The 25,783-nt window shown below is 32.9% G+C and overlaps 1 protein-coding gene and 1 long non-coding RNA gene across 2 annotated transcripts; both read left to right on the top strand.

Moving 5' to 3' along the window:
• Positions 1–399: 399 nt before the first annotated feature.
• Positions 400–5,214, top strand: LOC145325589 (uncharacterized). The gene is made up of 6 exons (XM_080168558.1): positions 400–508; positions 1,241–1,286; positions 1,827–1,873; positions 3,730–3,760; positions 4,543–4,622; positions 5,127–5,214. Exons 1-6 carry the CDS (start codon positions 424–426, stop codon positions 5,186–5,188), a joined length of 351 nt encoding a protein of 116 aa, XP_080024684.1. The 5' UTR covers positions 400–423; the 3' UTR covers positions 5,189–5,214.
• Positions 5,215–11,239: 6,025 nt separating this feature from the next.
• On the top strand, positions 11,240–21,909 carry LOC145325590 (uncharacterized). The gene is made up of 5 exons (XR_013881523.1): positions 11,240–11,284; positions 12,294–12,350; positions 14,085–14,135; positions 15,555–15,625; positions 20,896–21,909. It is a non-coding gene; the product is annotated as an uncharacterized LOC145325590 (long non-coding RNA).
• Positions 21,910–25,783: the final 3,874 nt, after the last annotated feature.

Genomic DNA, 25,783 nt, shown 5'->3' on the forward strand with positions numbered 1-25,783 from the left:
AAAGATCTCGTTTACCAGCGAGTAAGTTTCTTATTCAAGGATTCGAAATAGTCTCATTATATTTTTTCTATGTAAGTTTTAAAAAACTATTTCAAGACTCTCCCTCCCTTGATGCGAGGTGCGCAGCTACTAGTATATCAACAGCGCACAAGAATAACAGTGACAGTTAAGGGATTAAAGTAAAAGAATAGAGGGGATAGGGGGTAAATAACTGTATGTTCACGGGGTGTTGACCCTGTGCCGCCTTCAATTGGGTCTTTGAATACCAATAGCTTTGGAAATATCAACTCAAGTCGATTAAAAGAGCAGAAATAAATTTGATAGCAGACGAAAAAGGTCCCAACACTAGAAGCAGGTAGTTGTCTAGGTTATGCATCTATACTTATATATTTTTTGTTAAGAGATTTGTTTGAAAGATAAAAAATGAATTCGTCCCTGGTGGTTGGATCAGTATTAGATGCTTTTAATGATAATGTCTACAAGTTTGATACTCAGCAATGCTCAGCAGGTTTGCTTTCATTCAGGGATCTACAGGGATAAGACAATGAACGATGAATTGATGTATTGTACATCCCCAATGATTATCCCAGACAGAATTGCTGGTTAAAAAGTTTAGACACATCAAGTTTGAACCGATTAATAAATATAACTTTTACTTTTATATTTTGGAACCAGTCTAATTTATAAGCAAATGTCCCCTCCCTCCGTGAGTTTCATTACTATGTTATCCAAACAGAATTAAACAATTACTTACAACAATGAAATATCCTATCTGGTCCATCTTAACCTAACCTAACAATTTTTATTTAATGTTGATTCCTAAATCGATTAGGCAATAAACGAACTATCTAAATATATAATCATATCTTTAATTTTGGAAAATTTCCTGTATTTTAGCTTTATAACGACATATTAGATAAATATTGCAGTTACTCTATGTTTGTCTCAAAGTTTGCTATCATGGTGTCAACCTTGTTTTTAAATAAAAAAAATACATGTTACAAGGGAATCATTATTCATTTTTGGATCTTACATATTATCATGTACTCTAATAAAGTGAAACTTATAGCCAGCTAAAATAAGAATTCCTCCCCCCATTAACCCCCTTCACCCCTCCCTCCCCTCCTACTGAATAAACGAACTGACCAATAAGTTTTGTCCATGTTAGCAACTAACATTCTTTTTCTGTGATAATATCCACGTATATTCTATATCCATTCATGATACATCCATTATTTAGGTTTAAATAGTGAACTTGCAAGATTACAAAACTTCATTAATGACAGGTACAATAATAAAAAAGTCATAAATTAAACAAGAACAATTATGGGGTATAGTCCCTTTCGTGGCAACGCTCCTTAAGGGGCGTTTCTTCGTTTTTTCACAGTAGCTTTTCTCTTATTTCTAGCCCTTGCAAGGGGGCTCTAACCCTGCGGGGCCAATTCCCTATTCCTGTTGGGCAATCACCTAACCCAATATAACCTAAAATACCTTATCAAAAGCCATTTTAAAAATACGACAAATAACCCCTGAAGGGGCATTGCAACGAAAGGGACTATTCCCCAATTACGTAATTAGCAAGTATACGTTTTTATTAATCCACAATAAAATATTCAACAATAATAAAAAAATTTGATTTGGTATTGTCATTTAATCACCGAACATTGTTTTATTTTGATTATAAAATGTGGTTGTTTCCTTTACAGTACCTGGCATGCAGAGAATCTCCACCTAGTCATATCATTTTCAATTTATTTTTAAAAGATAGGAGGGGGAGTTCCTATGCTCGCAAGGCACTTTGAGAGAAAGAACAATTATTTTTCAAGGGTTCAAAGAATCAAGCAGCATTTAGAACTAGTGGAACAACAAGAAGGTAAAAATCATAATATTAATCTTTTTTTGGGAATAGTCCCTTTCGTGACATCGCACCTTAAGGGGCGATTTGTCGTATTTTTAAAATGGCTTTTATAGGTTATTTTAGGTTAGGTTAGATTATATTGGGTTAGGTGATTGCCCCACAGGGTTAGGTAATTGGCCCCGCAGGGTTATACCCCCCACATGGGCTAGAAATAGGAAAAAACCTACTGTAAAAAATACGAAGAATCGCCCCTTAAGGTGCGATGTCACGAAAGGGACTATAGATAGCCAATTTTTTTGGCCCTTGATTCCAGCGACTCGTAGCAAAAAAAACAGAAATTAATCCTAAAACTTTAAAATCTACTATCCGCAGAAAACTGTCTATAATACGATCAGTGTCGTGCGGAGCAATATTCGAGGAGGGTGTAACACTCTTAGAGGGTACAAAAATGGGAAAGTATGCTTTCCTAATTCCAAATGTATGGGGTAGTTGTCACCCCTTTCTGCACGCCACTGTTTGCCATAAATAACTATTCCAAAATATCTCAAGAAAAACTATTCTGCTGCCCAAAAATTATTATCAAGAGATTGTTTCTCTTTTTAATTCTAAAGAAAAATTACTAGCTTTTATTTTATATTTCGTTTTTAGCCAGCTATTTTTTTGTGCTGTCATTTATTATTTGGTGCTCAAACAAACAGTTGTAAACATTTTGAACGAGTACCCAAAATTTGGGAACACTAAAATATTAAATATTCTAACCATTGCACAGTGGGCCAGAATTGGCCAAAACGGTTCAAAATTCAATAACACAAAAACTATTGGTTTTAGAGAAAAAAATTGTAAAACATGAAATGTCTATCTATGCAAAAACTAAAAGTTTGCTTATTTGTGTATACTCAGTTTTGGGGGAATTTTTGCGGATTTTTTTTCTCAATTGCTACTAAACTTCATTTTACAGTTTCAACACCAAAAGAACAATTTCATATTTTTAAATTTTAAGCAACTTTGCTTTTATGTACAATTAACCTCTGACCACTTCTTCAAGTGGTTTTGGTGTATTTTTCGCGGATTTTTTTAGAATTACTTCTAAACTTCATTTTACAGTTTCAACACTAAAAGAACAATTTCATATTTTTAAATTTTAAGCAACTTTGCTCTTATGTACAATTCACCTCTAACCCCTCCTTCATCTGGTTTTGCTGTATTTTTTGCAGATTTTTTTAAAAATTACTTCTAAACTTCATTTTAAAGTTTAACACCAAAAGAACAATTTCATATTTTTAAATTTTAAGCAACTTTGCTCTTATGTACAATTAACCTCTGACCACTCATTCATGTGGTTTTGGTGTATTTTTCGCATTTTTTTTTAACCAACAGAAATTCATTTCACAATTATTGGTTGAAACGTTTGAACACTCAACTCAATGGAACAACTAATCAAAAGTAACAAAAGCCCCATAAAGTTGAAAAGCCAAGGAATAAGAAAACATTTTTATAAAACTTTGGGAACTTGTGTAATAAACACATTGTCCCCTCTCTCTCTGGAAAAAGCAGTATAGTAGTTTGGGAGTGAGGGGACATTGGGCTGTTTATTACTTTTATTATATGCATTGGCCCATCCCTATTTCCATGTTTTTATCTCTTCTTAAACCATCAACGAAATTAATTCAAATAAAATTACGAAACCCCTATGTAATTTTCAGCTGTCGTTTGGGGTCAACACATAGTAGAACTGACGACTTTTACATCTACCCCACATATATTATTTTTCATTTATTTTGCTTGTTGGTTATACTTTATTCCTGATTTTATAAGGTTTTGTGATTTTATTAAAACAAATAGATTTATTTTTGACATATTATTTTTTTTAGAAAATAGCGTTCAGTCTGGAAGACTCCTCAGGTAAGAAAAATTATCCCTGGGGGGGGGGGGGTGTAAACACCCCTTATCCTCTATTATCTCAGCGTCTAATAGAGCTCAGTAGTTATTATGTTATCCCTACTTTCTGGTCTAAAATAATTACAATTTAAAAGGGAGTGAAGTTATTGGGTAGTTAAACAACAATAAATATTCATAATCTCAGCCCCTAATCACTGAATAGTTATTTCACGCATCATATTATAAACAGCTTTCCGCGGATATAGAATGTACAATTATAAGATTAAAAAGAGTTTTTTTAGCCCCGAGGTGCCGAAGGCACCAGCTAAAAAACTGGTTTTAATCTTATGATTGTACATTTTTATATTCATAGAAGCTGGATATAATACGATGCTAGGCATAGTTTTTTTTCGTATGGATGAGAACCGGTTCCTATCCACCGGATTCGATTGAATACGAGAATAAATATTCATAATCTCAGCCTCTAATAGAGCTAATGAATGAAAATGTTTTCTTGTTTTCTGGTCTTAAGTAAATTTAATCAAAAATAAATTAGGATGGAAGGAGAAGAGGCCATTATAAACTCAAAAATACATAATTTCTCAGCCTTTAATAAAGCTAGAGAGTCGAATTATTAGATGCTGCTAATTTTAACCAACCAACCAATATTTGATAGAGATGACCTAAGTGAAACCAAGGAATAAGAGAGAATAATTTTAAAAAAAAATTGTGTATCAATGTAATTTACAGTTCCTTGTCCCCCACCAGCTTGTGGGTGCTCTGGACTTAAAGAAAATTTAATTAAGATATAAGAGAGATGGTTATGACGATGATAAACATGGTACAGGTCATGGGGCGGTCATCAGGTGCAAGTCTGGATATACAGGTATACACAGATAGATAGATAGATAGATAGATAGATAGATAGATAGATAGATAGATAGATAGATAGATAGATAGATAGATAGATAGATAGTTATATAGATAGATAGATAGATAGATAGATAGATAGATAGATAGATAGATAGATAGATAGATAGATAGATAGATAGATAGATAGATAGATAGATAGATAGATAGATAGATAGATAGATAGATAGATAGATAGATAGATAGATAGATAGATAGATAGATAGATAGATAGATAGATAGATAGATAGATAGATAGATAGATAGATAGATAGATAGATAGATAGATAGATAGATAGATAGATAGATAGATAGATAGATAGATAGATAGATAGATAGATAGATAGATAGATAGATAGATAGATATATAGATAGATAGATAGATAGATAGATAGATAGATAGATAGATAGATTGAAAATATAATGATAGATGTAGTCTGGTGGCTATGATAATTAAATATGATTTATTTATTTTTTTCAGGCCTGTTTGCATTTTTTGCAGTTCCACTTATGCTAGGAAACCATTTCATTTGTACAGTATAATAGTCTTGTGCCAGAACAGCTTTTTAATAGTGAAGCTTTTCTTCAAGTGTTCTTGTCTGTCTGTACATCTGTATGTGTATAATTATGGCCAGAATGTAGTTATTTTACTATTCTTCACTTCTATTAACTTCTCCCTTCCTTTCCCATCTCTTTCTGTCCATTTGTTTCCTTTTCTTTCCACCACAAACCCTTCCCACAGTGCGTTTGAAGGTGCTTTGACTTTTGTGTCAGAACCTAAATTGGGACATAGTGCATTTCATTACCCTAGGTTAGATAACTTCATTTCACTTTTCAACAAAATCTAAAATGCAGCCGTTTTTGAGAAAATTATATTTTAAAATTTCAAGTTCAATTTTCATCCACTAGGAGTTACCGCATAATCATGACAAGAAAAGCAAATATTATTAATTTAAAATTTTTAACAACTTTGCTTTTATAAAGTCTGTCATAAAACCTCTCTATATATGATTTATTTAAGGATGAATTTCCATGACCTTAGCAAAGCAACTGATCTAAATGGCCATGAATCTACTTACTTAAGAAGTGGTTTTGTAAAGAACTTCATAAAAGCAAACTTGTTTAAAATTTTAAATAAATAATCTTTGCTTTTCTTGTCATGATTATGCGGTAACTCCTAGTGGATGAAAATTGAACTTGAAATTTTAAAATATAATTTTCTCAAAAACGGCTGCATTTTAGATTTTATTGAAAAGTGAAATGAAGTTACCTAACCTAGGGTAATGAAATGCACTATGTCCCAATTTAGGTTCTGACGAAAAAGTCAAAGCACCTTCAAACACACTGTGAATTCCAAATTAAATATTCTTATGTAAACAAGTATGACAACATCCATAAAAGCGAATCACTGAAATGGTAGGACAAACGGACATTAACACTTATATAGTGTCAGAACATAATCAGAATATAAATGTATAAGAGTCGAAGCAAAATTGTAAGTAAATTTGTTGAAAAACTGCTTAATACAGGATAATGTATTTGGACATACTTACATTTTTAGGACTTTATTATAGAGTTGCTTCGATTATAACATTATACTTTGTTGTCCCAGGAATCAACAAACCAAAAATCAGATCAATCGGATGATTAGATCACATAACATGTTTAAAATGGACGTACGGACATTCTTGTAATGATTATAGAGTTGCTACGCTTTCTAAATCGTACCTTATTACTAAAGGAATCGATAGAACAATTCTAACATGCCTAAATTAACGGAAAAATGCTATCCGTGTGTGACGGACGGACGTACGAACGGACCGACCCTAATTATAGAAAAGCTTCGCTTTTAAAAATATGAAAGATCTCGCCTATCAATGGACCATAGGGTTCTCCTTTACAGTGAAGGTTCCAGGGAAGATTTTTTGGGAATTGCATATTTTTCTTTTCTACATTTTCTTCTTTCTCTTTTTTTCTTTCTATCTATTTCTCTTCAATTTAATTTCATTATGAACTTTCTTTAACTTAAAATTTTGAACAGCTTATCTACTATTGAATATTATAATGCTTGTTGTATCGCATAGTTATAATTTATTATGATAATTTTTCAAAATCTTAAGAATATATTATGTACATTTATTTGTGCAAGTTGGTGGCTTTTTTAGTGAACATGATTTCAGGTATTTTAAGGGATAAGATAATTTATTTTCACCTTTAATTATAATAAACAAATTCATCCATCTGATGTATATTGTAAAAATGTATAGCAAAATATACTTTGCAATTTATTTTACACATTATATATTTTTTTCTTATTCTTTTCTTTCTTTCTTTTTATCTATTTCTCTAACTCTTGATGTTTATTATGTGCCCTTATATTAAGCTTATGATTTCGCTTATTAGAACTTGAGAAAATCGTCCTTGTTGTACCCCATAGTTATAATTTATTATGATAATTTTTCATATATATTTATGTACATTTATTTGTGCAAGTTGGTGCTTTTTTTAGTGAAAATGAACCCGGGAATTTAAAGGTATAAGACAATTGATTCTAAATTTATTTTCACCCCTAATTATAATAAACAAAATCATTCCTTTTGAAGATTTTAATTATAAGAGGTAAAGTAAAAGTGTATCATATCAGTGATTACTTAATTATATTAGCTTTTTGGGGGGTAATCTTATACTGCAGGGATTAGTTCTACAAGGCTTTCCCCTCAGCCTTACATAACCTAACCTAACACAAAAAGCATTAAAGGAGGTCCAGAAGGCTTTTTGACGAAAGCAATATTTGTTCTTAAAATCAAATACATTATAATATTTTTTTATAATTGAATTGTTTTTGTGTGGTAAGGAGAAGTGCTGAAAAGCAAAACTAAATCGATCTTAACGGTCGAACATACAGACATCGTCCTACTTTGTATCAAACATCCAAAAAGGCAAATTTAATTGAATAAAACGACAAACCCCAAACTGTCCCAGTTTGGGCAAGACGATTCCTGTGACGTCATATAAAAAGGGAAGGGGGGAAAAAAATCTCTTCCCTTTTCTCCCATCTCTTCTAAAGAGATTTTCTTCCCCCCCCTCCCCCATATCTTTTCTTTCCCGAAACGTATGTGAAGTCACAGGAATCGTCTTGCTCAAACTGGGACAGTTTGGGGTTTGTCGAATAAAACCCTTAAGACGACAAAATATTAGAATAAACATATTTTAAAACTTATTGTTAATTCAACTTATAGAGCAGCTGCACTTTTTACAATACAAAGGACCAATAAAAAGTGTATGGCAAAATAGTAAGCAAATTTTTGCAATTTATTTTGCGTGCAAAAACTTGATAAGTATAGACATAGAGTTAATCCTTATAATAAAGTACGGATGTCTGTTTGTTTGTTTGTCTGTACCGAAGGACCTCGCTAACCGCTGAACCGTTGGGGTTCTCCTTTACAGGGTATTTTCTCATAGGTCCCGGGAAGGTTTATAACTATTTTTGGGGAGGGTACCACAACCACCCTCCCAAGAGAAATCGCCCATAGAAAAATACCCCCCCCCCAAAAAAAAATCTTCTTAAATCTAAAATAATAAAAATGGTTATAAAATTCAACTCCCCCCGCCTCAAGTGCCCCTAGAGGCCTCTATGAGCGTAGCCGCTAGTGTGCAATAAAGCAAAGAGAATTATGTACGAAGAATCGCAGTCATAATAAGCTTTATCAGTAGAAAAGCTTCTCTTTTTAAAAAAAAGTAAAAAAATATACTTGTACAAATGAACTGAGATTTTTAACTTCAGGAAACATAATGATTGAGTAAGTATATTTATTTTTCTCGTATTCATTCGAATCCGGTAGATAGGAACCGGTTCTCATCCTTACGAAAAAACTATGTCTAGCTTCGAATTATATTCAGCTTTCTACGAATATAAAAATGTACAATCTTCAGATTAAAACCAGTTTTTTTATTGTACATTCTATATCCGCGGAAAGCCGTTTATAATACGATGCGAGAAATAACTATCATTTCATCCACCAAGTTTTCTATAAGGCTCAGCTTCTATAAACCTATCAAAACCCAATGTTGCTATTTATAGCGAAGCTACTCTATAATTAACTTTGTCTGACATATTTTCCAATTTTCGTTGGTGCTGTTTGTGATAGACTATTATTTTTTTTGTATTTATGACACCTTGTTTGCAAAACTTTACATTTAGTTAGAAACCTAGCAAAATGAAAATTGAAAAAAAAGAAAAATTGTACCTTTTCTTAGTAAAAATTACTAATTTTCAAATTGGTTTCTCTCAAAGTGCCTAGCCGAGCGTAAGACCTAAATTTTTACTCATTTTGAAATATGTTAAATGTTGGATGGGGTTAGGTAGTTATTTTTGTGTGTAAGTGTAATAGATTGTGTTATATTGTATGCTGGGTAGCCCCACAGGGTTAGTGCCCCCTCAGAGGTTAACGACTACTTTATGAAAACAAAAAAACTACCCCCCTAAGGACTAAAACTATTTTTAATATAAAATAAAGGGGGTTGGGTTGATTTTCTGTCAAATTAAGGAATAGCACCTTGTTATATTATGAATGGTCCCCACGAGTTCGAGGAATCATCACTATAACTAAATATTCCAGGTTTATGTCAATGGTGAACGTGAATGTGATGGTGATGATAACAACAGCTGAGCCGGTCACCTCCGTCAACAACAACAACAACAATAATAACAACAATAATGGAGGGGAAGGGGGCGGTGGAGGGGGTGAAGGTGGTGGGAGTGAAGGTAATTTGAATTTGTTGAAGTAGCATCATGTTTGTTTGTCAAATAAGATCCTAAGAAAGGTTGGTGTATGTTCTATAATTAGAATTCAAGTGCATTTACCGTCAGCTTGCCCTTGTCGAATCTTTGTGTCGTTGTAATGTCAACATCAGTAAATGGTTATAATGTCATTAGATTGTCGCTGTAATGTCAGCAAAGACACTTTATAAATACAAAGCCTATATTATCCTGTTGTGACGTTAAAATCTTGGGAAAGGGAAAGCAGAACCTTATTTCTCCCATCTCTTTTGAAAAGATTTTCGTCTCCCCTTCCCTTCTCCTATCCCGAAATTTATGACGTCACAACTGGACAATATTGGCTTTGTCGTATAGTCAACATAACTCTTTAAATTGTAAATCAATATAATATCAACGATTGAATAGTAACTAGCCTAAAACCTGCCTTTGGCCAATGTGAGACGAAGCCCAATCTGTACCACTTTTGATTCCCGTGACGTCATAAAATGAGGGAGATGAGAAGAGAAGTGGGAAAGAAAACCCCTAAAAAAGAGATGGATTTTTATTACGTCAAATCAAAAGTGGTACAGATTGGACTTCGTCCAATGTGAATTGATGAACAATCGGAATCATCAATAATTAATTATTTAATGAATTACAGACAGCTTTCAACGGATATTAAAATATAAAAAATTACAAGATTAACACCAGTTTTCGTAACCCCGAGTGGTCGAATGCCAGGGCTTACTAAACTAATTATCAATTTATGCTTTTTTATTATAATATTCCTGGAAAATCGTATAGTAATACGATGATTGTTCAGTATAGCTGAGAACCAGTTCTAATCTATCGATGATATGAATCGGTTTCGAAGCCCCATACTGAATATTTGTTTATCATATTTGGTGAATGGGAAACTTAATATATCTTCCATTGTCTTATCCCTTAATATCCCTGGTTATACGAAACTTAAGATTGTTTCCAGTATGGATTCGAAGCCGATAAATATCCGGTGGATTATAAACGGTTCTCAGTCATACTGAAAATCATATGTAACATCGTATTACAGACAATTTTATACGAATATTACAATGAAAAATTTTAAAATCAATACCAGTTTTGCTTTAATCTGGTTGAATTCTTTCAATTTTTATTTTAATACCAGCAGAAAGCTGTCTATAATCCAATGCGATATATAATTAATTATTGTTTAGGAAATAATAACACGAACAACAACACTGGCCGAAAGTTTCAAGAAAGCCTGGACAGATTCCTATCTAAACTCAGGGAAAATATGCACTGATAACAACGGATATATTATTACTTGGATGTTACATCAGATTTTCATGTTCTCTCTCTCTATTAAAGTGAAACTCGCAGAGAGGTGACATAATGATACCCCCCATCTGCTCCTTTTACCCTATTCCCACCCGTCCTACTGGATGAACGAACTGTCCAAGAAATGAGTTAGCAAACTAAATTGACGAAAATTTCCTCTGTCATAATATCCACGTATATATATTCTATACCTATTCTGATAACTTATCTTATCCCTATTTAAAGTAATATAATGTCTATCTATATGTCTGTAGCTAAGGATCTCTCTCTAACCGATTAATCAATATGGTTCTCCCTTACAGTGAAGACTCATATGGGTCCTGGGAAATTTTTTAAAAAACTAGAATGGAAATTGAAGATTCTTACAGCCTTTTTATTCAATTACCCCTAGAAGCCCACTTATAGGGTTGTAAAATGAGAAATGTAAAGTATGAATTCTAAACCTTTTTTACTTTTTATTCTATTCAAGTATTTAAAGGTGCCATTTTTAACAGAAAGGTTATGGGAAGATTTATTCCTGATATAACTTCTAGAACTAAAAGGTAAAAAAACATAATAACAAGGATGGCAACATCCATAAAAGTGAAGCTCTGAAACGGTATGACAGACGAACATAAACTCTTTTAGAGTGTCAGAACTGAATACACAAAATATTAATATTTCACAAAATCATACGTAATTTTTTTTGCAAAACTTTTTAAATACAGAATTTTGTGTGAGGACATACTGACATTTTAAGACTTGATTATGGAGATGCATCGCTTATAATATTGTACCTTATTGTAATAGGGATTAGTACTCCCAAAATAAGATCAATCAGATAAAATCTATCATAAAAAATTGTTGATAAAAAAGTTAAAAATCAACAGGTTTGAAATGGACGTACGGACATTCTGGCGACGATTATAAAGTTGATACGTTTTCTAAATCGTTCACAACTACTACAGGAATCACCATGCAAGATTTCAAATCGATAGGACAATTCTAACGTGATTAGATTAACGATAGAAGCAGCTATCCGTTACGGACTTACAGTCCTACCCTAATTAAAAACTACCTACCTACTACCTAGCTACCTAATTGAAATTATTTGCTGGACACTACTAGTTTGCATCAACCAATCAAGGTTTGATAAAATTACCCTAAGTTTAAGCCAATGAATGACAGAGCATGCTTTTAAAACTTTGGGTAAATAAATACTGCATAATGCCCAACTCCTCCCTTCTAAATTCTGACTATTAAAGATGTTATAATAAAGAGAATAATTGTCTATCATTGTTCTTTCCCTACCTGTATAGATATAGATATTCAGGGAGGGAGGGGCGATTGGGTTGTTTTTTTATTCTAGTACCAAAAGTCTATAAGTTCGTTTATTTACTTATTTTTAATGAATTTTGATTGGTTGGTTTATTTAGTTCAGTTTCCAAGCACTAATTGTAATCTATATGTACATACATGAGTGGTATTTTTGTGTATCCTCATTGCGAATGTACATAATTTTATCGGCCTTTGTCTTGTCCCTTTAGGTTCCTATACATATTATTTTTGCAGGTCAACTATCCATCCTATTCCAGAACTGGAGACTGTTGTCAAATCCAGCTTGCAAAGGTAATGGTTATATTATTACTTGGATATTACACCAGATTTTCATGTTTTCTAATAAAGTAAAACACATAGCGAGCTAAAATAACGATTCCCCTCTTAACTCCATCCTTTTCCTTTCTGGATGAACGAACTGACCAAAAATCCATGTTAAAATGACAACAATTTCCCCCCTGTCACAATATCCCTGTATGTTCTACATCAATTGTAAAGGTACCAACATTCAAAATTGCCTGAGATTTCCCTTAAAGTGCGTAGTCGAGCACAGACCCCCACCCCCCTTATATTGAAATAAATTGAAAATATGTGGGAAGGAGTTAGGTTATATGTATAAGATATTAGGTAACAATACAGGGCCCTACGTAAAGGTTAAACTATTACTCCCCCCCCCCCCCATATGAAAAAAGGAGAAGGTTATATTGCTCGATTGGCGCTTTGAGGGAAATAACCCAAATTGCGAGAAAAAATTTAAATAATAACAAATTAAGAATTTATTTTTCTTACTATAACTTACAATGACGACATTCAAGATATTACACATTTTTTTGCGATTATGGATAAACTTTCTATAATTGTCTATGTGTGTATCTAAAGAGCTCGCTAATTGATTAACAGGTATGGTTCTCCTTTACAGTGAATCTTCCAATGGGTTTTAAAAAATGTGTGAAAGTATTTTGTGGGAGTGTACCCAGGGGCGTCCAAGCTTTTTTTTTTTGGGGGGGGGGTAAAATTTTTTTTAAGGGGGGGGGGGGGGGGTAAAATGGCCCGCGAAGTGCGCCGCAAATTTTTTTAACACCCCCCCAAAATTTTTACCCCGAGGGTAAAATTTGCTTAGGGGGGTAATTACCCCCCCTAAAATCTGTTGGCAGGGGTAAATTTTGTTAACCCCCAAAAAAATTTTATCCCTACGTAAAAATTTGGGGGGGGGGGTATTTGAAATTTTATTAAATATTTAGTATTAAAAATGCGCGCGAAGCGTGCAAATTTTTTGTGGTTAGAGATTTTTTATTTTGCGGGGGGTAAAATTGTTTGAGGGGGGGGGGGGGTAAATACCACCTCCTAAATAGTTGGGGGTGCCGTAGCCACCCCCAGAGTAGGGGTAAATTTTAAATGGGGGGGGGGGGGGTAAAATGAAAAATTTTTGGGGGTGCCCAGAAGATACGTCAGTTCGTACGTAGTAGAAAATTAATTATATCTTCCTTATTCATAACTAGTGGCTTCGCCCCTAGAGGCCTTTTGAGGGGGTTTGAGAACCCTCCCAAAAATAGTTATAAACCTTCCCTAGACCTAAAAAGACCATCACTGTAAAGTGTAGCTATATCATTTAAGTGGTGTGTAAAATCATTAGCAACATACACAACCACAACCATCCTGTTACTTTTATATAAACTAGCGGGTTCGCCCCTAGCCTCTAGGGGCTTTGCCCCAAGAGGTTTGATCAAACAAATTTTTCGAATTTTAGATTTAAAAGAAAAATTTTAAAAAAAATTCTTTTTGGGGGGGTGGATTTTATATTTTTTTGGGGGGTATTTTTCATTTTTTGGGGGGGTTGGGGGTGTCCCACCCCCCAAGAAAATAGTTATAAACCTTCTGGGGACCTATGAAAAGCTACCCTGTAAAGGAGAACCCGATCGGTTCATCTGTTAGCGAGATCCTTCGATACAAACAAACAGACAGACAGACAAACAAACATCGTTCTACTTTAGTATAAGGATAATAATAAAGAATATATTTTTGTAGTAACCGAACCCAGCCTATTGGAACCGAGTTCGATCCTTACAGATTTAAAAGGTTAGTGTAATCATACCAGTGATCTTAAGGGATAAGACAATTCAAATAATTGATGTACCACCCCCAATTACGTTAAACAAAACGGTCAAGTCTATACATTATATTTCTCGTTGGCTCCAAAACTTTAAGTCCTTTTATGAAATTTGGATAGGCTGGTTTCAAACTAGGATTGTCTAAACTTATCAAACAATTTATTAATCTGCATGGGTAATTTTTAAAAGCGAAGCTTTTCTATAATTAGGGTCGGTCTGTCCGTCCGTCCGTAGTCCGTCTGAGACTGAGTTTTTTTTGTTAATTTAGGCTTGTTAGAATTGTCCTATCGTAGCAGCTCTATATTCATTACCAGAATGTCCGTGCGTCCATTTTAAACAAATTTTTATGTGATCTAATTATTCGATTGTTCTGATTTTTGGTATACTGATTCCTGGGACAACAAAGTACAATATTAAAAGCAAAGTAACTCTATATTCAAGTCCTAAAGTGTAAGTATGTCCATAAACATTATCCTGTATCAAGAAATTTTTCAACAAATTTACTGACAATTTTGCTTTGTCTTTTATTCATTTATATTCTTATTATTCAATTCTGACACTATACAAGTGTTAATGTCCGGTTGTCCTACCGTTTTTAGTGCTTCGCTTTTATGGACGTTGTCATCCTTGTTTTATAATTAAATTCATTGGGTATGTATACATTATACATATATCAATTAATTGTCCATTTTCTTATCCTACTGATCATAAGATAATTTAAATATTTGCTAACATAAAAAAGGAATAGTTTTTCTCGCATTCATTTGAACCCGGTGGATAAGAATCGTATTGTATCCAGCTTTCTACGAATATAAAAATGTACAATCATAAGATTAAAACCAGTTTTTTAGCCCCGAGTTGCCGAAGGCATGGGCATAGAATACATAAAATAATAGTTATTTCTCGCATCGTATTGTAAACAGCTTTCCGCGGATATAGAATGTACAATTATAAGATTAAAACCAGTTATTACAACAATCTTATAATTGTACATTCTATATCCGCAGAAAGCTGTTTATAATACGATGCGAGAAATAACTATTATTTTAAGTATTTTTAAAACTACATGGTATAAATTATGACTTTTTCGATATTAAATTTCAGCTAATTTTTTCATGACTTTGAAATGAGGGCATCGCTTCGTTTAGGAACTTTTTATCTTTACTAGCAGTTGCGTCCCTAGTATCTAGGGATATAAAATGAGCAGAAAAATAGCTTAAAACCAAAAAAAAAGGACTTATAAGAAGCTTAATTCTAAAGGAGAACCATATCGGTTCAGCGGTTAGCGAGATGCTTCGCTACAGACAAAAAAAGCTTACTACTTTATAAAATAGGATTATTTAAGATATATTTTGCTTGTTGGATATTTCATGTCTTTCTATTTTAGATTTCTAGTTAGCTTTGCAGAAGATATGGTTGGATATAACCAAAGAAAATGTGAAACTTCTGGCACATCAGGTAAAGCATAGTCTAAGCTGGTGCTTTCCCAGAAGGTTCTGGTTGAGCACTGACCCCCCACCCTCCCTTATTTTTAAAATATATTGAAAATAGGGAGGGGGTTCATCAAATGTAATCCTTGTGGGGGCCCTAATTCTACCGAACCCATCCCTGTGATGACCTAACCCTGCGGGATACACTGTACCAAATTAGTCTAAACTAAGTGTTTTTAATTCATTGGATTGGGAAGGTTTAAGTGCACAGGTGGGGGTTCTTTGTATATAAGTTAAAGGTTATGCTAATATACAAGATATAATTTAATATTGTACTTTGTTGTCCTAGGAATCATTATTTCAAAAATAAGATAAATAAAAAAAATTGTATCATACAATTTTTGGGGGTTTTATCGTTAAAAATCTGCATGTTTTTCTGGTTTTCTGGTAAAGATTTTTAAGTTGATACACATTCTAAGGAATCATCGTGTAAAGTTATATGTTTTGTACGGTTGGACATACGGACAGACGAACACTAATTTTAGAAAACCTTCACTTTTAAAGATATCAGTTGTATAAACGAAGGCAAACAAAATGTGTTGTTTAATAGCCACTATTGGTGATTAATTTTAAGAGAGAAAAATATTTATGTCTTTTTATGTAGTGTAACGACTCTAAGTGCATTTACATAAAAGCATGGATGAGAGCGTCCCATTAGTTGCGAAAAAAAACATATTTTATCAAATGAGTTATTTTTTAACAATAGATTTAGCTAAATTAATATTTACTTTCCTAGGTATCAAATGATCGAGCGACAGCTCATCATTTAATTCCTTTCGTATTGGGTTTAGAAGTCTTTCATATTTAACTTGTGACAATAGTCTAATTATCACATTATATACATACTAGCGGTTACGCCCCTAGAGGCCTCTAGGGGCACTTGAGGATAAGGGAGTCCCACCCTCATTTTTAATTTTAGTTAAACAAATTTTAAATTTGTTTTTTTTTGGGGGGAAAATAGTTATAAACCTTCTCGGGACATATGAGAAGCTACCCTGGTAAGGAGAACCCGATCGGTTCAGCGGTTAGCGAGATCCTTCGGTACAAACAGACACACAAACACAGGGACAAACGGACAAACAGACATCCTGTTACTTTAGTATAAAGGATATGATTATATATTAGACCTGTTACTCAAAATACACTTTGTCAAATTTAATTCTTCTGCTGACCTAAAAAGTTACTTTAAGGGCCTAGAAATACGTACAAATTTTTATGTGATAAACCATTTAAAATAATTCAGCTATAAATAGTTGAATTTCTTAGGATTAATCTTTGGGAAATGATATCGTCGAAAAAACTCATTGTTCATATTATTGGATTGAGTCGTATATTCAAAAAATAAATGGTTCGTCTGCTAAAAATTCCTGTTTTAAGTTTGATTGATGAATTTCTGTGTCAGATAGAACATCTAGGGATATAAAAATATTAGGCAATCTTTCTATATCCAGGAATCTAAGGGGTTAAGACAATTCCAGATAAATTGATGAACATCTCCAATGATTATAAACATGATTACCCCTTGTGGAGATACAATTTGTGGTTGAAACGTTTGGACACTCAAATTGATAAACTAACCAATCAGAAAACGTTATTATAAATCTTTTGGGACTCGTATAAAAAACATCCCAATGTCTCCTTTCTCCCTATTTATGTATGTATATTTATATATCATTCATTTATGTACTGTTTTTCTGTGGAATTTTCCTGTAATAATTTTCCTCGTCTATCAATGGAATATATAATACATGGATATATTGACAGGAAACAATTGTTGTCAAATTAGGTTGCTTATATAGACCTCATTGATTGGTCAGTTTGTTCATTCAGTTAATTGGGAAGGGATAGGGTAAAGGGGATGGATGAGGGGTGTCTTTATTTTAGCCAGCTGCGAGTATCCCCTTATGAGAGTAAATAGAAATCTGGTGCAACATCCAAGTAATAATATATCCATTCATCTAGTATGACAACTCTACAAGGGCACAATACGTATTTTTATTCAAGGACGGCTTTTCATCCTAAGAAATACATTTTAACTTCTTAATAATCGTTCTCATGACAATTTGGTCATTGTATTACCTCTGAAATAAACAAAATAAAATAGGCTTATTGCTTTTAACGAAAATTATTCTCCGTTTAATGAAATATTCCACATTCACAACCAATGTTAAATCTTAATTTTGACCACAAAAAAATTCATATTGTATTTTTGTATTTAAAAAGGTTTTAAAAACTGTACACTTATTTTCAATGACGTTGTTGATTTCTTTCAATATTATTTTATAATTTCCCTGTCAAAATTTGATTTGATGCGTTGTATCCAAAGTATAAGACAATGAACGATAAATTGATGTACTTCCTCAATGCAATGATTATACACAAAATTACCCCTTCTGTAGATTATAATTATTGGTTGAAACGTTTAGACACTTAAACTTAATGACCCAACCAATGAAAAGTTAATAGTCACCACCAATGAAAAGTCACCAAAGTTGTTAAGCCAACAAATAAGAAAACATTATATAAAACTTTGGGGACTAGTGCAATAAACAGCCCAATGTCCCCTCACCTAATGGTTGTATCCAATTAGCATAATATGACAGGGGTGATTGGCTGACATAACATTGACATGGCGCTTTTCTATCGACAACTAAATGTACAATACAAAGTAGAACGATGTCTGTTCGTACGTCTGTCTGTCTTAAGCTTAAGATCTTGGTAACCACTGAACAGTTTGGGCTTTACTCTTCAAGAAATATAAAAATTAGTCCTGTGGTGGTTTTAAGGTATTTTGTTGAAGGTTGGTGGACAACCCCACTAAAAAAACTATTACCTAACATTTCATGCAACTTTCCTTGATTTCTCCTCTTACTGGACGATGCCCCTAGAAGCAGAGGCGAATCAAAACTAGTGTTATTAAATAGTATTATCTACGTTATATTGACAGGGTCTCGTCCTCCTACTTCTTCAATTCTTAAATGCAGGGCTCGGCAGCCGAGTCTTTACTCCTCGCTGAAAAAAAACTTTTACAATTTTAAAAATCAGCTGGAAAATTAACCTCAACATAATATGAAAATAACTTTTTTTTTTTAAATACAATTAATTGCATCCAAACGGGTTTAAATTTCAGGTTTAGTCGCGCGGGTGCCGAGCCCTGCTTAAATGTCACGTTGTTGATAGAAAATGTACTGTGTACAGTATAATTGAGGTCTGTTGAATTTGAGTTGCCGATTTATACATTATACAATTAAAATTTTAAATTTTTTTTTTTTTTTTTTTTAAGTTTGAAGCTTTTTTAGCTAGTAGTAAATATTGAGATAGGATGAGGAAACACCGAGGAAACTGTGTACTCAATCGGCAACTCAATTTCAGCTGACCATAATTAAGCATTCTTTTTCCTCAAAGGGCGAAGGGATAGGAACATGGATGATAAAAAAATTACCGCACTCCCCCTCATCAATTTTTATGTCTGTTTTTTATACATTAACTAGCGGCTTCGCCCCTAGCCTCTAGGGGCTTTGCCCCAAGAGAAGATCAAAAAAAAATTTAGGCGAAATTCGTAAAAAGACCAAGGAAATATTCTGCATAAAAAAAAGGACCAAGGAAATCTTCTGCAAAAAAAAGGACCAAGGAAATCTTCTGCAAAAAAAAGGACCAAGGAAATCTTCTGCAAAACAAAATTGGGGAGGGGGGTGGGGGTGTCCCACCCCCCAAGAAAATAGCCTAAAACCACCGCAGGACCAGTAGGAATATTCCCTGAAGAGTAGAATCCGATCGGTTCAGTGGTTACCGAGATCTTAAGCTTCAGACGGACGGACGGACAGACAGACAGACATCAAGCTACTTTGTATTATAGATAGCAGTTACATCCCTTGCATTTAGGGACAATATTCAAATGGGTAAAAAGGGACAGAAATAAAGCAGCCTATATCCATTCAAAGACTTAAATCTAAAATTGAAATAGCTTAGAACCATCCCGGGACATATGTGAAGCTTCCTTAAAAAGGTTCAATAAATACTAGAGGATGATTTGGTTGTTTGTCTAATAACTTTCTTTGGAAGTCTTATCCTTGACATGATGATTCTCTCTTGTTGTCTAACTTGGTTTTTTGTCAATGCAAAATGGTGATAGGGAACAACGAGCTGTTATTTCACAAGTCCACAATGTTTTATAATAACGTTTTCTTATTTGCTAGGGACTTTTTTATTGAATTTGATTGGTTGGTTCTTTAAGTTGATTGTTCAAACGTTTCAACCACTAATCCTAATCTCATAAGGGGTAATTTTGTGTACCATCATTGGGGATGTACATACTACATAAATTTATCGGCCATTGACATATCTCTTAAAAAGAAACAATAAAAATTTCAGCTGTGCATTACAGATAACAGACAAAAGGACATACAGACACGAGCACAGTCTTATAGAGTAGCTTCGTTACTAAAGATATACATACAGTTTTGTACTAGCTATTAGCTGTACTATAGTTGGACTTAATTCATTATTTTGATAGCTAGCAGGTGTTTTTAGTAAGTAGTAGATGTAAAATTTTCCATAGAATTTAGATATGCAATCGTTTTTTTTTGGGGACCTCTTATTTTTTAAGTAATTTAAGTTTGTTTGTTTTTTAAATCAATTCGGTTTCAAGGTACTAAAACGCAACAAAAAAAGAAGAAAATTGCCATTATGAACAAAAATAGTAAGATCTTTAATTTGACCCCTTACTTTTTTAATTCTGTTGAGTAATTATTGAAAATATCTATTTTTTAAAACCCACAAGAATAAAAACTTTGAACTTAAATATATCATTACACAGTCATAAGAAATAGGTGTTTATTTATATACTTTTAGAATGAGAAAAATATTTCAAATCCATTCTAAGCAAAATTTACAATAAAACCGTTTTTTTTAGCCCGTGCATTCGACACCTAGGCCAGGGGCTAAAAAAACTGGTTTTAATCTTATAATTGTACATTCTATACCCGCGGAAAGCTGTTTTTAATACGATGCGATAAATAACTATTATTGTTCGTCCCTTGAGAAAGCTAATACAAGTTTAAAGTTTAGGAATCAAAGAATTTTTTTTTCTAGTGAGGATTTTTCTTGGGAGGGTGGTGGTATAGTAACAACCTTTCCAGAACATAAAGAACCATATCAAATCAGCGGTTTGCGAGATCCTTCATTACAAATAGATAGACTGACAACATATTACTTTTTTATATAAGAATTTTTTTTCAGGATTGAACAGTTTGAGTTTGGTCTGCATGGATTTTGAGAAAACAAGATTCTAACTGATTAGATTATCAGGGTTGTGGGGGATAGGTCAATGGATAATCCATTGTGGCTACCAAACCAATTTATATCCACTGGATTAGAACTAGTCCTTATCAATACTGAAACCTCTTGTATAGCATCGTATTACAGACATTTTCCCACGAATATCAAATCAAAGATTTTAAAATTATTATCAGTTTTGTTAGCCCAGGTCCTCGGCTCCTCGGGCTAACAAACTTGGTTTAAATCTTTTTCATTTTACTATTCGGGGAAAGCTGTTTATAATTCGATGCAATAAATAATTATTAAATGATACAAAAAGTTCAAACTTTTTATCTAAAATGAATTATAATTATTATTTATAGTTTTTATTTTGTTTGTCTTGGGATTAATATGTTACAAAGAGTAAATAGATATTGGTACCCAAAGTTTTATAAACAAGTTCTCTTATTCATTGCCGTAAAAACTTTGGACACTTAAATTATGATTTGTCAATTCAATTAGCAGTGTTTCCTCCCCTTCTATTGGATGAACGAACTAACCAATAAGTGATGTCAATGTTAGCAACCTATATTGACGACAATTTTTACCCTGTCATAATATCCACGTATATTCTATATTCATTATTCGTAGTTTTGCAAAAAATAAGACTATGCGGATTTGATAATAACAGGGATCTTAAGGGATAAGACAATGAACGATTTATTTGTGTACATTGCCAATGATTATAAACAAAATTATCTATGAATTAAGATTATTGGTTGAAAAGTTTGGACACTACTATATGTTCAACCAGTAACAATGCAATAGAAAGTTTTTGAGCCAACAAATAAGAAAGTGTGGTTATAAAACTATACAACTTAGGAAACCAGTGTAATTTACAGTCCAATGTCCCCTCCTTCCCTGGATGATATGTGAAAGTGAAAGTGTACTATGTATTTTTATCTTAATAGTACATAATTTAAAAAAATACATCAAAACACGTTTTATAACTATATATTATTCTTCTATCTAATGTTTAAAGTTTAACCCTTTTTTTATAAAGATCTTATAAATAGATTTTTAATCTATTCTAAAAATACAATTTATAATTTTTCGAGAATATAATATATTAATTTCAAATAAATTATTTTTGTACTATTTGCTGTTATTTTCGGCTAGGTACACGAGTTGATTAGTGTGTATTATGAGAGCTAATATTTGCTCAAAAAAACGTTGCTAGAATATATTATTTCCAAAAACAATCGATTCTGATAATACTCTGTAAAGCTCCACCACGGCACCCACCCCTTGATATTTTTGTAAGTAAAATCACGTAAAAAGCACCTCCTAGCAGAAGTTTTGATATTTTTGTAAACACCTCATTTTAACATCGATTGAAAAGAGAAAAAAAAATTACGAGCACTTAGTTATATAAGTGAAAACTAAGTTTATGAATTACTAAAATATTCCATATGTATTTTAACTAGTTTTAAGAACAGTCCTAAATATAGAAAAGCTTAGAAAAGTACTCCCAATACACAGTTATACAACTATGAACCTAACTACAACAGTATCATAAGAGGAGGAAAATTACATTACGTGATTTTTCAAATGTTAATATACAAAAGAATTACAAGTACTATGTAAAATTAATCATTTCCTTTTAAAAAATCATACAAATAATAAATATTTGATTATTATTATTCACGTGATTAAATAAAACTAGATATATTATATTTTGTTTCATACTATCGAACCTACTCTACAAGTCGATAATGTGTGTGCTTGATTTTAATCACGTGATACTTATAATTAATCTGCACCTTTACCCCCTCCCATCTTTCTGGACCGACCATAAACGAGGGGAAATTTCAACTTGAATTGACGATAATTTTCTCCTGTCATATTATCCACGTCCATATATTCTACATCCATTATTTTAACAGTCCAATGTTACTTCCCTCCCACAAAATTATAGTAAAATTCAATATGAACAAAGCATTCCAAAAGAGTAAATTCAAGAGAAGCAACACCTGACCTATTTGTTTGTCTATTAAGATCTCGTCAATCAGCGAAGTGTCTATAGTAGTTCTAACAAAAATGACTCTAAAATCGCCAAACCTTTGTTAATAATAAAAGTTTAATTTTAACTTTTATACACTCTGTCCGTGAAAATGTCTTTCAGTCCACATGAAGCTTGAGATGTTGCTATCCACTGGACTGATAAGGTTCTGATTTTCATGGAGGGAGGTAAAATTGAAATGTAATTTATACCCAAAGTTTTAAAAACACGATTTTTCAATTGTTGGGTTACAAATTTTTGGGTCCTCTAATTAAATTTTGATCGGTTGGTTCAAAATAGACGTTTTTAGTCATATTTGTAATCTACAAAATGGGGTATTTTGTTACTCGTATGCATGATAATCTTCAGGCTAGGTCAAGGTCAGACCCGCGACCGTGGCTTAAAACGAAGCGCATCCGATCGTCGTCTGGAAAATGTTGAGTTTGAATCTCGACTTAACACTGCGTCTTAGCAAAAGACGTAGTAGAAAAAGATTTCATCTGCTGTTATGTCAGGTGCTTGAAATAGCACATTCAAGGACAGTTTTGGATCACTCGAGGGGGGATATCCACGTTTTTTAACTCTAGCAGCTATGGGCTCTGTATGTGAAGAAGTAAGAAAGATCTTAAAAATAGCCCGAAACCATCCTAAGACCTTATTTTTAAAAAATAGCCTAAAACCATCCTGGACCTAAGTGATGCTTTCATTAAATTTAAAACTCAATCGATTTAGTGGTTAAAGAGATCAATTAAGCTATACAAAGTAATAAAAAAGCGTTATTTCTCAATATATTACTAGCAGCTGCGCCCCTATTTTCTAGGGGCTCTTTATTCGTGGGATATGAAAGGGCAAAAAAGTAGCCTAAAACCATACGCATAATTCTTATAAGAATAAAATGACCTAAAACCATCCCGAGAACTATAAGAAGCTTCATAGTAAAGAAGGACCATATCGGTTCAGCGGTTAGCGAGATTCTTCGCTACAGACAATAAAATGCTTCCTACTTTATATAATAGGATGATAATTTAATTACGTTTTGTACATTTTTTGTTTTTGTTCAAAATTCAGGCGCGCCTTCGCCATTGGCGCTAGAAATGTTAGGGATTTAAGGATGGGTCAATGGTTCTAAAATTAATTCTTTTGGCTGTCTTGAATTACTTTGGGTACAAGGCAAATTTTCCAATTTAGCTAGCTTTGTAGACTTTAGCTATTAGAATCATGAGTGAAAACCAAATGAATTAAGCTCGTTATAGGGCCTATAAAAAGGGAAAAAAAACTTGTTTCTCGAATGACGTCATAGTAGAGTAATGGAATGTTCCAATAAGACGTCATTCGGGATATTTTGTCCAATTTATCCCCTTTTTTTCATAGGCACTATAAAGAGCTTCAATGTTAAATTCTTTTTATTGTGCACTAACCTATTTATAATTAACAAAATTCAACAAATTTGACTAGCTAAATTTTTGTATTTAAATCTAGTTTGGAAGGCTTTTGAGTTAGGATTCTTAAATTAAATCATTTGCCCATTTTCCCATGCCTTTATTTCTATATAAATGTTCATTTTGTACATTCTTATCAACTCACAACGTCATAGCATTGGATGTATAATATACGTGGATATTATAACAAAAGAAAAATTAACATCAATTTAGGTTGCTAACATGGATATATTTTTTTGGTCGGTTCGTTCATCCAGTAAAAGGAAAGGGATGGGGTAAAGGGGGTGGAATGGTAGTTATAAGTTTGACTTTATTAGAGAATATGAAAATCTGACGTAACATCCAAGTAGCAATATATCCATTATCCTAGCTAGCATCACAGTGCAGTGTGGTAGTTAAAGCAACTATTGTCTACTTGTGCACCTTAATTATCGACAGTATGTCTGGATTTTAAAAATGGTTCTATACCATACTGAAAAACCATGTATGATATATGTATTTTTATACAGAGTTTTCGACATAAATATAATGAAATAAAAAAAAATCCGTTTTCCTTCTATTCAGTCTTTGCGGGGGTTGGGGAAGACATAACCCTGCGGGGCTACTCTATTCCAAACCTGACCAAAAGTAAAACATAAAACAAACCAAAAACCACGAACTCTTCGTGTCTTGATTTATTTTTAAAAAGGGGAAGTTTTCTGGGCTTGCTAGAGGATACCCTGCGCTACAGACAGACGAGTTTCCTGGTACTTTATATAAACTTGTAGCTACGCCCCTGGCATCTAGATTTCTAGAGAGGGGCTAGAAAAAGTTAAAACCAGCATATAAACTATATGAAGCTCACCCAAAATAAAAAAGCCCAAAGATTTCAGTAGTTATTGAAATCTTAAGCCTCAGAAAAAAAGCATTCAGACAAGTTAAAAGGATCTTAATCAAGTTCCATTCTGTTTAACTTTAACTTTCAAAACTTGAATGTCTAGTACGTGAAAAAGCTTAGCTATGTTTTACTGTATTTTAAACAGACATCGAGTTTATTTTTTAAAGAAATATCTCTAATAGCTTTTACCATTAACGGTATTGTGTTCTTCTTTTTTGTTTATACTAGTTGCTTCTCCACTAACACCAAGAGAGGGCGGGGCAGGTCAGTAAAATAGCCTTAAACCACCCCAAGACATTAATATGGGTTCTCAAACAAATGTAATCCATTCGGACCAGCCATTTCGTAGATCATAAGCATCATGCAAAAAGCCTTATTACTTTATATTACAGGATATAATCCTATATACTAAAGTCTGCTAAAATCTCATGAACGGTTGGAGATATCTTTATTTCATTATTTCAAGAGAAGAGTTAAAGAAATAAAAAAAAT

Source organism: Acartia tonsa, chromosome 8 (genome assembly GCF_053477335.1).
Source record: "Acartia tonsa isolate MP-2025a chromosome 8, ASM5347733v1, whole genome shotgun sequence".
Taxonomy (NCBI): domain Eukaryota; kingdom Metazoa; phylum Arthropoda; class Copepoda; order Calanoida; family Acartiidae; genus Acartia; species Acartia tonsa.

What these genes read in the sequence shown, in the direction of transcription:
- LOC145325589 (XM_080168558.1), top strand. Translation starts at nt 424, where the DNA reads ATGAATTCGTCCCTGGTGGTTGGATCAGTATTAGATGCTTTTAATGAT. An exon ending in TACTCAGCAATGCTCAGCAG is followed by an intron (nt 509 to 1,240) that starts GTTTGCTTTCAT and finishes TCCATTATTTAG; the next exon opens with GTTTAAATAGTGAACTTGCA. An exon ending in CAGTCTGGAAGACTCCTCAG is followed by an intron (nt 3,761 to 4,542) that starts GTAAGAAAAATT and finishes AATTTAATTAAG; the next exon opens with ATATAAGAGAGATGGTTATG.